This window comes from Chlamydotis macqueenii, chromosome 2, assembly GCF_036417535.1.
Source record: "Chlamydotis macqueenii isolate bChlMac1 chromosome 2, bChlMac1.mat, whole genome shotgun sequence".
NCBI lineage: Eukaryota > Metazoa > Chordata > Aves > Otidiformes > Otididae > Chlamydotis > Chlamydotis macqueenii.
In genome coordinates this window covers 123,773,863-123,786,654 of record NC_141557.1, presented here as the reverse complement: position 1 = coordinate 123,786,654, position 12,792 = coordinate 123,773,863, and the positions used below count along the sequence as shown (strand labels likewise).

Genomic DNA, 12,792 nt, shown 5'->3' with positions numbered 1-12,792 from the left:
TTGGTTTTATTCCAAGCCATGACATACCACAAAAAAAGGCAAGGTAGTATGAATCTTCTGATGTTTTCTTTTACCAAGGTGCACCCTTGTAGCATATGGTCTGCATGTCAGTGGCTTGAGAGTACTTTCACTCATCTGTGAGATGTGTGGCATGCAGTTGAGTTACTTCCAGCTTATGAGAAAACACAGGACACTAGGTTGTAGAGAACAAGTGTTTAGAAGTCGATATGTAGACCTGTACTGTGGTGAGTCTTTTGCTTTACTAAGTACAAATACAGTAAACTGAAAAATGCTGTACCTCTTTGTTCCTGCTCTCCATTGTTAAACTCATGAAAGGTTAGGTTAAATACTTTTTACCAACTCATATTCCTTAGTCAGAAAGGCTGATGCTTATGATGAAGATGCCATGGTGAGATATTCCTGAGCTTCCCTCAAGGTGACAGGTGCTTATTACCTGTTGAAATGCTACACTGTCAATCTTAACTACATTTCTTTTTAAGCACTGTGGAACATCTACAAGCCAGTTCATATTTCTTACGTTTCTGCTTTTGTTTCAAAGTAATACAACTTTTGAGCTCTGGAAAATTTGTGTAATTTCACATTGGAATATTTGTAATATATTTTTTATTTCTTTTTCTTTTTAGTATACAGCAGTTTACAGAGTTTGTGAACAGAGTGTAAATATAGAATCCCTTTCCTTTAAAGACTGATATTGGTAAAGACAAAGCAAAAAGTGTGTTACATTTTAGGGTGACAGGTGTACTGACTATACTGTGATTTGTCCCGCCAGAGCAGAACAGTGGTAGTCTATCTAGTCTCTTAAATATGACTCCTTCTAGTCATAATCAAGAAATGTTAGAAAATACTATCCCCAGGATTTTGTACTGCATTAGAGCATGGAGGACAGGTTGGCCACGAAGAGACAAATAGCAAGAAGTCAAGAAACTATAACTTGAAGGTAAAGGCCTCTTTCTGACAGTTGTCAAAGGACTGCTCTCTCCTCTGCTCGAAACTGAGCAAACATTCTGCTGATCACAGAGCATGTTAAAGAGGAAAAGACATAGTGGAAAAAAAAGCAAGCCTTCCAGACAATGGCCACAGCACAGAGTCAACAGCAATGAGGAAAAAGAAGAGGCACCACCCTGTGTGTCCAGCCTGTGGTAAGGAGGACTCTGGATGTGAGGTTCAGCCCCCAGCAGCACAGTGTGGACCACTCTGCTACATAAATAGAGCAAAGAGGAATGGGAGAATATGTACTCTGATAAAGCTGGAGAAGGCATGGTTGCATTTAATTCATTTTCACTTCCTCTTCCCTCACCTGTTTTATTTCCTCAGTGGTAAAGGTGTGGCCACCCTAAGCCTTTTCCAAAGACTCCAGTGGGCATCTAATTTATGTAAGCAGCAAGAACAGAAACTAATTAACATCCTGCCCCCTGCAGCGTGGCTTGCAACAGGAGACATTTTCCTTTTCAGAAACATCACCACCGTTAATACCAAACAGACTGATACACTTTAAGAAGAAATGAGGTAAATTTTCTCGTGTGACACTGCAGCATGAAGCTTAGTAGGCAAGAGAGGTGAAAGTCTATCAACAGCTTCCTAGCGGTCTTCTGCCACAGGCATTTGCAAACTCCCCTGGCTGGATACCACCATTACAGACAGATACCTGTACTGCAGACGTGATCCCACTGATGGTGGGTCCTGATTTTTTTTCCTTTTTTTTTTCCCCAACATGCAGCATTTAAGTACTTAGCAGCTTACTAGTGTGATGCTCAACAGTACCACACTCTGGGAAGCCCTGCTCTCTACAGATCCCTTGTTTTAACACTATGGCTCTGCGAGATTTGATCACTTGTTTTCTCCAGGAGATAGAGGATGGTTTTTTATCAAAGACTGGCTTGTAGTATATCTGAAGGACTGCCAGCTCCAAGAAAAATCACAGAAAGATCCAGACCTCAGTCCTGGCAGGCAGGGACACAATTCTCCAAAACCACTGTGTGTGAAATCCACAAACTCTTCTTCTATGCGTAACTTCAAGGAGGAAACTGATAAGAAGTGCTGACCTGGGGAGAGAGTTCTGCCACCACTGCTGCCAGGACAATGAGCTGATCTTCATCGGCTCCGCAGGGAACAGCACGTCCTCCTCCACTTCCAGCAGCCCTTGCCTGCACGCGTGCAGCTGCCAGACTGAGAGAGACTGCCAGCTGGAGAAGGGCAGTCTCCTCCAGGAGTCCACAAAAAGTACAGCACATCAAGAAGATCAGAAGTGATGGTAGCCAAAAATCCTCAGTGGCTGCACAATTTCTGTTATTTTTGAAATCAATTAATTCTTAGGAGTATGCAGCTGATGCAATGCATCCAAATTGTTCTGAAATGCACAAGGCAAAGGAAAATTCAGGTATTAGAATTTTGGTCATATGCCTAGCATTAGTAAATATTTTAAAATTTCTTTTAAGCAATCATTTCTCTTTAAAGTTACCTAAATATTTTTTGCAACTTCTGCAAAGGTAGACTATTTTTTCTCTATTCCTTTCTGTTCCAAAACAGTTAAGGAATAAATTAAATAATGAGCACTACTGTAGACCTTTGGGGTGCTCATTTACAGTGTTAATCCTTTATACTGTAAAAAAAATGACCATTTAGTTCTATCCTCATACTTAGATTTAAATTAGATCCTGATTTTGGTGATATTTAACTTCTAATTCTGAGATACACTATATTTTTCTATAAGTGTTATTAACTAGAGCCCTGTTAAAGTTTTACTTTGTTAAAGTACAAATCCATTGTGTAGCAGTTTTTCCTTCATCCACTTTTCACACACTGGAAGAATCCCAGTAGATTAGAAGAGTGTGATTTTTTTTCTTTCATTAAATGCTCATGTGAGCATCTTATCATTTTATTATTTTTCAGCTGATACAGAACTGCCTCTCTGCAGTCTGTTTCATAGGCTTGACATGATGTTTAATTTTTACTTAGTTGGGATCAGGTGATCTGACTCTTAACCCTTGTAATTCAAATTAGCACAACTTCTCAAAAGTTCAGGCTAAAACAGCAACTGAAGCAACAACCTGGTTTCTCTTGCAAAGTTGTTCTTTCCTTTCTCAGGAAACAGGCACTTGTGCTTCTTTCTGATCATATCCCCCTCTCCACCCTGTTGTACTGTGCTGTTTTGTGTGGAGACTGGTGATACCAAGGATTCACCCCCTTCCAAATATGCCCAGTCCTTGTTAAGGAACCCTTTTAAGAAGCCCTACTGGAAGCATCTCCTTCCCTGCTTAAAGTCCTTCACCCAAGCGCTGTGTGGGATGGTGAGTCCCATTAAAATCTCTGTCCTCTGTGTCTACTCCACAGGTAGAGTAAGCAAAACTAGGTTCTTAATGTCTAGTAACCATGGCTGCAAGTGTGTGCATAACAAAGAAGCAGAAGATTAATGTATGCTACATTTTATTTTATTTTTTTTAAATAATAACTCATTTCAGTCTACTTTTAGGTATTTCTTTTTCCTTTAGAAAATAAATGTGTATAGCAAGATGGTTGCATAGCCTGACAAAAATAATAGCCTCATTTTTTCTGGTATATATTATATACAGTAAATTCAGGGACCTGCTGTATTTGTCCAGATTTCTTCCCCTTTTTTGTTATGCTTTGTCTTCGAATGAGGTCAAGAGAAAAAAAAAATCATTAATATCTGTCAACTTCTTTTATAACCTTAAGGAAAAAATCTTTGTATGATATCACACAGACAGATTTTCAATTTCCTTGTGTAATAAACAGATGCTTTAGGATTTGGATGTAATTTAAAGGTTTAAAATATCACATTGAGATTGATGAATAAATCAGTTGTGAAGACAAAAACATTGATGCCTGTTGAAAATACCTCTCCAGACAGGCAGGAAATGAAATTAGTTCCCAGTAAAGTGTGGAGATGAGGATCACTGTTTAGTTCTGCTGCAGGCTTTTTAGGACTTGCTACAGTGGCACAACGAAACTGCTAGGGCTACAGAAATCTAATTAAAGAGCAAATGTCCCTCCTGACATCGAATTAATCTTTATCAAGTTCCCTATTTTTATTTCAATCTGGAACAAGAAAATGAAATTTAAAATTCTAGGCATGTCACAAAACAGTTGGTGATTTTCTCTTGAGCATTACAATGCAAAAACATTCAGCATTGTTTAATTAGACCTTGAAGCTCTCATTTTTCTGAGCACTTTTTATTTCATCATTGTTTGTTAAGGGCTTACATAAATAGTCCACAAATATTTACTACAAGCCTGGTACAAGGCTGTGTCCCTCTGTGTACAGGTCTATATTTCCAGAATTTCTTCTGTTGATGAAAAAGCCGAAACAATTACTGTTTAAATTTTAAGCATCACCATATTTTATCAGTCCTTCATATTGAGTTCAGTTTTCTTGAATGATTTTGCCTTAACAAGCATGCTTTCCCACACCCACATTATTACTTTTGCTGCTGATATTCCAGTAGCCCTCAACCAGGCTTGGTGCTGGCCACTGGTGACCACATCCGCAGAGCCGAGAGCTGGCCCATGCCCGCGCGGCCCATGGGTCAGTCTGCTTCTGGAGCTGGAGCCTGGCTCGAATACTTCTGCACCACATTAAAATATATCACCTGAGCATGTCCTAAGAAACAGGCCCCAATCCCAGGCAGTTACAAACTAAACAGACTTGCCAGGTGCAAGATGAATACTGTGTTACGCTTTATTTTGCAGATAGGAGAATTAAGTTCAGATCCGTGGTCCCATCCTTAATGTAAGAGGTATCAGTTCAGTCCAACCATGTGTGCATGCATGCTTCGTTGAAGAAAGCCAAAGCGAGTTGGCTGTGGTCACACAGAAAACTTGAGAAAAGATCATAGAATCATAGAATCATAGAATGGTTAGGGTTGGAAGGCACCTTCAAAGGCCATCTAGTCCAGCCCCCCTGCAAGGAGCAGGGACATCCCCGACTAGATCAGGTTGCTCAGAGCCTCATCCAGCCTGACCCTGAATGTTTCCAGAGATGGGGCATCCACCACCTCTCTGGGCAACCTGTTCCAGTGTTCTGCAACTCGCATTGTAAAAAATTTTTTCCTAATACCCAATCTAAATCTACCTCCCTCTATTTTAAAACCGTTATCCCTCGTCCTATCACAACAGGCCCTACTGAACAGCCTCTCCCCATCTTTCTTGTAGGCCCCCTTGAGGTATTGGAAGACCGCTATCAGGTCTCTCTGGAGTCTCCTCTTCTCCAGGCTGAACAGCCCCAACTCTCTCAGCCTGTCCTCATAGGAAAGGTGCTCCAGCCCTCTTATCATCTTCAAGGCCCTCCTCTGGACCTTCTCCAACTGGTCCATGTCCTTCTTATGCTGGGGGCTCCAGAACTGCCACAGTACTCCAGGTGGGGTCTCACCAGGGCAGAGTAGAGGGGGAGAATCACATCCCTCGACCTGCTGGCCACGCTCCCCTTGATGCAGCCCAGGATGCGGTTGGCCTTCTGGGCTGCAAGGGCGCGTTGGTGGCTCATGTTGACCTTCTCGTTGACCAGCACTCCCAAGTTCTTCTCCTCAGGGCTGGTCTCGATCCATTCCCCACCCAGCCTGTATTTGTGCCTGGGATTGCCACAACCTAGGTGCAGGACCTTGCACTTGGCCTGGTTGAACTTCATGAGGTTCGCACAGGCCCACTATTCCAGCCTGTCAAGGTCCCTCTGGATGGCATCCCTCCCTTCCAGCGTGTCGACAGCACTACACAGCTTGGTGTCATCGGCGAACTTGCTGAGAGTGCAAGATGATGTTAAGGATAAGTTAAGTCCCCAGCCAGTACCAAGCTGGCATTTTAACCACAGGATCACCCTCCTGCATCTAAGCTATTAATGTTCTAAGTTCAGAAGAAATTGAACTGATATTGCACTGATGGTCTCTTCCTCTGACTTGAGGGAACTGTTTCTTCTTGCTCCATGAGTACTTGAGTCTCTGAGCCTACCTGCATGCTTCACCGCAGCACTTCTGGAGCTATTGGCCCTGTCTAGTGGTTTTTTTTGTATATGTGATTGCTTCATTAAGATGATAAGAGATTGCTCAGGAGCTTTGCTACCAAAGGTAAACCTGAGTGCCTCAGGGTAGGATGTGTTTCTGTGCGTAGTTTCCTCTTACAGCTAAATTAGAAAGGCCTTATGGGTGATGTCTTGTATAAAACTTATGACAATGATACACAAACCAAATTTTTCAGCTTTCTGATTACACGAAACTCCAATTAAAGTCATTGGGAAGTCTGCTTAGTTACAGTTTCCTTTGGATTTGTTGCAGGCATGGAGGTTGTTCGTCCAGTCTGATGTGAAAAGGCTGTGTACAGAGCATGGCAGTGGGTTACAGTCACCATGGCTGTTTTTTATTTTACCTTATTAGCAGGGCAGTATGTGTGACATGACAACTAGATGCTGAATTCAGCTCATAAACTTACCCGCTACTAATAGTATGTTTCTTGGAGCCATTGGGGACAAAGTGAGGCTTCAGAGGGCATTTAAGGTACTGAGGTGTGACTTGGGGTATTCTCCATATGGAAGAGAGCATGGAAGAAAATTGCACTGACTTATGGCTTAGGCAAAAATCCACAGTCAGGATGAGTGGAGTGAGGTGACAGTGTACATAAGAGGCACAGCAGGGCAGAACACCCACGGGGTCTCCAGGAAAGAGCTGGAGTATAATGCACCGGGAAAGAGGGATGTAGAAAAGGAAGTGCTGTGTTATATTTGAAGGAAGCTCATTTCTGGGGGTGGAGGAGGCCGGGTAGAAACTGAGAATACCCATTTATCTTTATTGAAGGTGGTGTGGAATCTTGGTTCAAGTTCAGTTTCTGATTTAGCAGCTACACATCCAGTTTACTTGAGTGGAAAATGTATGTCCTTGCCCCAGGAAGGAGTTCAGTCTGTTTTGTTTTGGTTTTTTTTTTCAGTAGACATCAATTGCTTTTGTACAGTATTCCCATACTTTTAGCCAATGTAGTTCTAACTTTACAGGAACATGATGTACATTTATACAGGGTGAACCAGATACAGTAGCCTTGAAATTTCAGTTGTTCTCCTGGTTTTGAAACACAGTATTTAAACATCCTCATGTATCAAAAGAGCTAAAAATTATTATAACTTTTCATATGACAGATATTTCAGGGAGCAGGTTAGGTTTCTCTTTGTAACTTCCACTTTTTTTTCTTGTCTTCTTGATTTCAAAAAGCAAGTTATTCTGTGCTACTTTCACTACATTAGTCCAACAACTGTTAAAAAGCTTTCGTTGAATTTCTGTTTAGTTGAGAGAGAAGTACAAATAAAAGAAGCAGCAGATGGTCCCTTTGTGACTGAATGAAGAAAAAGGGTTTGGAGAACAATGTGTGAATAGGTGTAGTCTAATAAAACAGCCAGCCACCTGCTGCCTACATCCTTCAAAAAGATTCTGTTGCATATTCTGGGAATTAACGACTTGTGTGTGTCCTTACGTTTAATCTAAATGGAAGCTCTAAGGAGCAAACAGACCTTTTTGCCCTGGTGTTGATTGAGTTGTTCTCTTGGTTTTGAATTGTTTCTGCTCTGTCCGTTTTTAGTTCTATCCTGTGACTGGGTAGTAGCTAACCACGTTTCGGCAGTGTTTCATTTCTTAAACCACAGAAAGATTTTAAAACTTAGAAAGCACCTACACTTTTTTCCTATTTTAAGTTTGATAACCTAAATTACAGCTGGAAAAGAAGTATTCTACCATTTCACAGTACACACCATTTTTTTTTTTTTTAATGCACCCAACCTGTTGCTTGGTTTCTGTACATAGTAATGTACTTGCTTTCTCCCCTAGGGATTTACTCTTCAGCCTGATTATCAGAATATCATCAATCCAACATCGACAGCTGCACAAGTTGTTACCCAAGCAATGGAGTATGTTCGTTCAGGGTGCAGAAATCCTCCAGCACAGACTGTGGACTGGAATAATGACTACTGCAGTAATGGGTAAGCAGCCAGTGAATGCCACCTTGTGTTGAGCAACATTCATGACACAAGTATCAGACTTTGGAAGCAGCTTTGTTGCCCGTTTCCCTGCAGTATTTCAGAAGTGCGCCTATGATGGCACTGTATTTATTCATCACTTAGACTGTTGTGGGAGAACAAGTTTTCAATACATCCATTTATTAAAAATTGTTGTCACCTTATCACAGCACATACACTTTGGAATTAGAGAACTTCAATTCCAGAGAAAATCAGAACTGAAATATTAGGGAGAAGGTGTAGGAAAGAAGCGTTAAGATCACTGTCTTCTACTTGAGAGGCAAATGGCGTGAACTGTTTTCTCCAAGTACTCCATTGCTGAGGAGAGCTTGCTGCCAGTGAAAATAACTAGTTTGGGTCATGAAAACCCACAGCAGTGAGATGCAGGAGTGATGCATGGGATACAAGATACATGGAAGGGAATGACATGAAGATCACATAACTGTAACTAGAAAAAAAAAAAGATACCTGTAGGAGCTCTATGCTTCTACCATAATATTAGTAGCCCCTTTCAAACCCTCAGCTCTTCTGCAGCATGGTTTTTGTGGAGCCGTGTTACAGTCTGAGGAGCTGCCTGGAACCATTTAAGATTCTGAACAGAAGGTATCTTTTGAGTTTTAAATGATAGATGTTGTGCCTTGTGAACATGCCCACCAACCTGACCTCCCCTTGCCCTTGACATGAATCCTCAAAGCAGAGGCAGATAAAGGCTTTTGGTTGCTACCAAAGTGTCAAATCTAGCCCAGACAAATGAACACAAAACAGAACTAAAGGCCAGTTTTACCCATTACATTTACTCAAACTGAGAATTTCACTTCCATTATTGTTTTAAAGTTTTTCTGGAACTCAGACTAGAACTGAACACAAATCTTTTTCGGGTTACTAGTTCAGAAAAATGCCTTGACTAGAATCTGCTGACACTGGGATGGACTTTAACTAGTCTGCACAGAAGCCTCACTTTCCCCTGTACCTATCACTGTTGCCCCATGACTTGGCCACTTGTTCAGCAGAATGGCCTGGCTTCCATGCTGTACCACCATAATGTCTTGATCTGTGCTGCAGGCCCTTGTAGGGGCCTACCCAGGCCACAGACTTTTATACCCTCTTAAACTGAGCTCTGAATAGATTGTCCTCTCTCAAACAGGCCATAGCCACCTGTAGCTTTGATTCCTGGTCTCTTCTGGAAAAAAACAATGTGTGGTCATTGCCAACAGTGCCCTCAACGTGTGCACTGGGCGTTAACTTTCCATCAGCAGGAGCTTCCTCTGAGCAGACCCTGTATATACCCTGTAGATATGCCTTTGTGAATATTTCTGCTTAGATTTAACCTATCTTTGCTATTGCGTTGGCAGAAATTGCCAGTGCAGCATAGCTTCCTCTATGCTGCTCCCAGACTCCAAATCAAGCAAGCCATAAAGCTGTGGAAGAACAGAACTGGTGCCTGGGTTTTGGCAAGCAAGAAGGAGATTAAGAGTAAAGCCTTTCTCCCAGAAAATCTCTGCAGTGTGAACCAAGCCCCGTCAGTGAGGCTTCTTCTGCTTCAAGTGTTATGTTTTTTCCTGACTTTTACAGATTGTTCCAAATTAGAAACTGATAAATGACTCCTTCTGGCTCTGAACTGGTATGCTTCAGTTGAAGCTAAAACTCAGCAATAACTGAATGTAAAAGTGTGCTAGACACAGTGCATTGGTGGAAGGTCTCCAGTAGAGCCTGGTTCCAGTAGAGAGTTGGTCTAGTTGGCTCTGCCAGAAGCGTCTGGTGTTCCTTTGCGTGTGCTTACCTGAACCTGCCAACCCAACATGTTTTGGCTATGTCTGTCCTAGTAAATAAAATAGGCCAGAGATACCAGTGGCTGGCATCCATGTTCATGTAACTAAGCTCCCCTGCCCTCTTAATGACAGTGACCACATCATATCGGGTGCTTATGGAGTATCACTCCGAGACCTGCGCTAAACCCTCAGCTGTGCTTATGTGGTTTGTGAGAGAGGGATAGTCAGTGCTACCAACCCGGCAGCACAGGTCATCCCAAACCAGGGCGTAAACCCATGTCCCAATCCTATTTAATTTAGAGCCAGATGTGGTCTCTGGGTTGCTACATGCCACTATGGTATTAGGATTTTTCTTACTATTACCATGGTAATGCACCTGTACTGGAATTAATGACATGCAGTAGGGTTGTGGGGGATTTTTTTGGGAAGAATAAGAATAAAAATTTGACACATTTAAAAAAAAAATCACATTTGTTCTTTTTCTCTTTGAACAGGGGCATGCAGAGGGACAAAGCACTCTACCTTACCTGAAAATCTAAAACACCTCTCCTTTCCACTGAGGAATGCAGGGAAGTCTTTTCATCATGGATTGCTTTATGCAATCAAGGCAGTTCTGCATTTTATTAGGAAATACAAGTTGCTAAGCACTTAGGACTATTTGAGCTTGTGGGTCATCCACTCTGGAAAAAGTAGTCTTGCTTCTTACTTTTTCTTTTCCCCCCGTCCCCCATTTTTTCTCTTTCTTTCTCCTTTCCACCCCACCCTGAGATCCTTTAACGGACATTGCTTTTCTTCTCCCCTGAAGGAAATTGGACCATTCAGATTTTATGTTGGTTTTTGCTGTGAAGTGCTGCGATAGTAACTGCCTTAGCAACTGTAGATGTCTCGGATAAAAGTCCTGGATTTTCCATTGGTTTTTCATAATGGGTGTTTATATGAAACTACTAAAGACTTTTTAAATGGCTTGATGTAGCAGTCATAGCAAGTTTGTAAATAGCATCTATGTTACACTCTCCTAGAGTATAAAATGTGAATGTTTTTGTAGCTAATTGTAATTGAAACTGGCTCATTCCAGTTTATTGATTTCACAATAAGGGTTAAATTGGCAAACATTCATATTTTTACTTCATTTTTAAACAACTGACTAATAGTTCTATATTTTCAAAGTATTTGGAGAAAAAAAAAGTAAAATATTCCCAAATGATATTAATGAAAAAATATTGGCTTTGTCTCATGAAATAAACACAAAAAAACTAGGAAAAAAAAACCTGATGTTGATAAAGAGCAAACACATTTATTTTGTACTGCCTAAAAAATGCTTCATTTTTAAAGAAAATCACTTTATGTGTACTGGTTAGTAAATGTCATTTAAGTCCTTTTATGTATAAAACTGCCAAATGCTTACCTGATATTTTATTAGATGCAGAAACAGATTGGAGACAGCTAAATTATAACCTTTACATATGGCTATGTATTATTGTTTCTTCATACTGTGTCTGTATTTAATCTTTTTTATGGAACCTGTTGCGCCTATTTATGAAATAATAAATATAGGTGTTTGTAAGTAAATTTGTTAGCATTTTAAAGAGGTTTCTTTGACGCTTTAACTTTTGCTGGCACAAATTGTTCACAACCGATGTGAATACTTTATTTAGTTTTTACAGTGATGTATATAGCACCAAACCTGCTTTATTGGCAGAAAAGGAAGGTAACCAATACTTATTTCTGTATTTCTTTGGTTGTTAAGAAAAAAAAAAAGGAAAATATTTTAAGTAGTTCCCTTTTTAAAGCATTGTTGCAAGAAGTTGCCCAAAACTCTAAGACTTGAATCAACAAAACAAACTGAATAAAACTGCATAATGCTGCTTCTTGAGACTTGATCAATTTTGGTTAATTAGTCAAGTGGAATAAAATATTACCAACAGAAATATTACCCAATATTCTTCAACCATTTTATTATACATGCAAAAGGTCCTACAGAGTTTTAGGGAATGTATCACAAATTGATCCTAAAGTGAAAGGTAAGTTCAACAGCCACAGGAAAAGGGATAAAAACAATCCAAAAGAAGGTATTTTGTCAATGTTTTGAATTGAGAATAGCTCTGAAAATGTATTTCTGGAGAATTTCATCCTGGATGCCTGTCCAGTTAATGGAGAGTACCACTGATTTGTATTTTCTATGTGAAATAAAGAAAGCAACTCAGATAAAATACACATTATGCAATGCCATTGATTTTTTTAAAAAAACAAACCAGAAACAAAGGTATGCTTGCTTTGCATTGATTTCAGGCAATGTACAATCAGAATCACTTGGCATGTAATAACTAATAAATAATGCAGATCAGATGTGATTACTCAAATGACTGTAGCTGAGAGCTCTAATTTTCCTGTCTTGAAACTGTGTGGGAACTCGTGATTAAATTCACAGTTTATTGTTTGTCTGTTTAGTACTTTAGAAATATACCAGCACTACTAATTACCCAATGTCTTCTATTTATTATATTATAGTAAACTACATTTTCCACTCAATATTAATTCTAAAGTGAGACAATAATTACTGAAGATGAAAAAAATCAACTTTGATTTCAACAGGCAGTTTTCCTTTTTCTTTTACGGAAAAGAACTGTGTTATCTCCATTTCTTTGAGAGCAGGTGCGCAGTCACATAAAGTTGTTAATTTCAGTATCCAAGCAGAGTTCAAAATACAAGAAAACTTTAATGTAAATAAAAAAAAATACATCATGAATAAAATACTTATTCTGTATGAACCTCTGGCTAGTTGGTGTCTCTCAGTCTATAAGAAGGGAAACCTGCGGTGTGTTTTCTGTGCAGCACCTCACCTCTCCGGTGGTTTGAGCGTGGTTTTGTGCCTGGGCTCTGTTCAGAGGGGACAGCTATGCTGGAAGAGCAGCAGGTTTTGGCCAGGGTTATACTGAAGCCACTTTGTTCCAAAAGAAAGATCCAACTTTGATTCATAAATGTCAGTTCTTCATGTCTGAC

At 40.2% G+C, this 12,792-nt stretch overlaps 1 protein-coding gene across 2 annotated transcripts in view; it reads left to right on the top strand.

The window, feature by feature from the left end:
• Window positions 1-12,004, top strand: part of TOX (thymocyte selection associated high mobility group box) — a 223,882-nt gene extending 211,878 nt beyond the window's left edge. For both annotated transcript variants that reach the window (XM_086742366.1, XM_086742367.1), the window contains exons 8-9: window positions 7,836-7,987; window positions 10,287-12,004. In XM_086742366.1, the coding sequence (XP_086598492.1) occupies window positions 7,836-7,987; window positions 10,287-10,323 (189 nt within the window). In that variant the 3' untranslated portion in view covers window positions 10,324-12,004. The remainder of the gene's footprint in view (window positions 1-7,835; window positions 7,988-10,286) is intronic.
• Window positions 12,005-12,792: the final 788 nt, after the last annotated feature.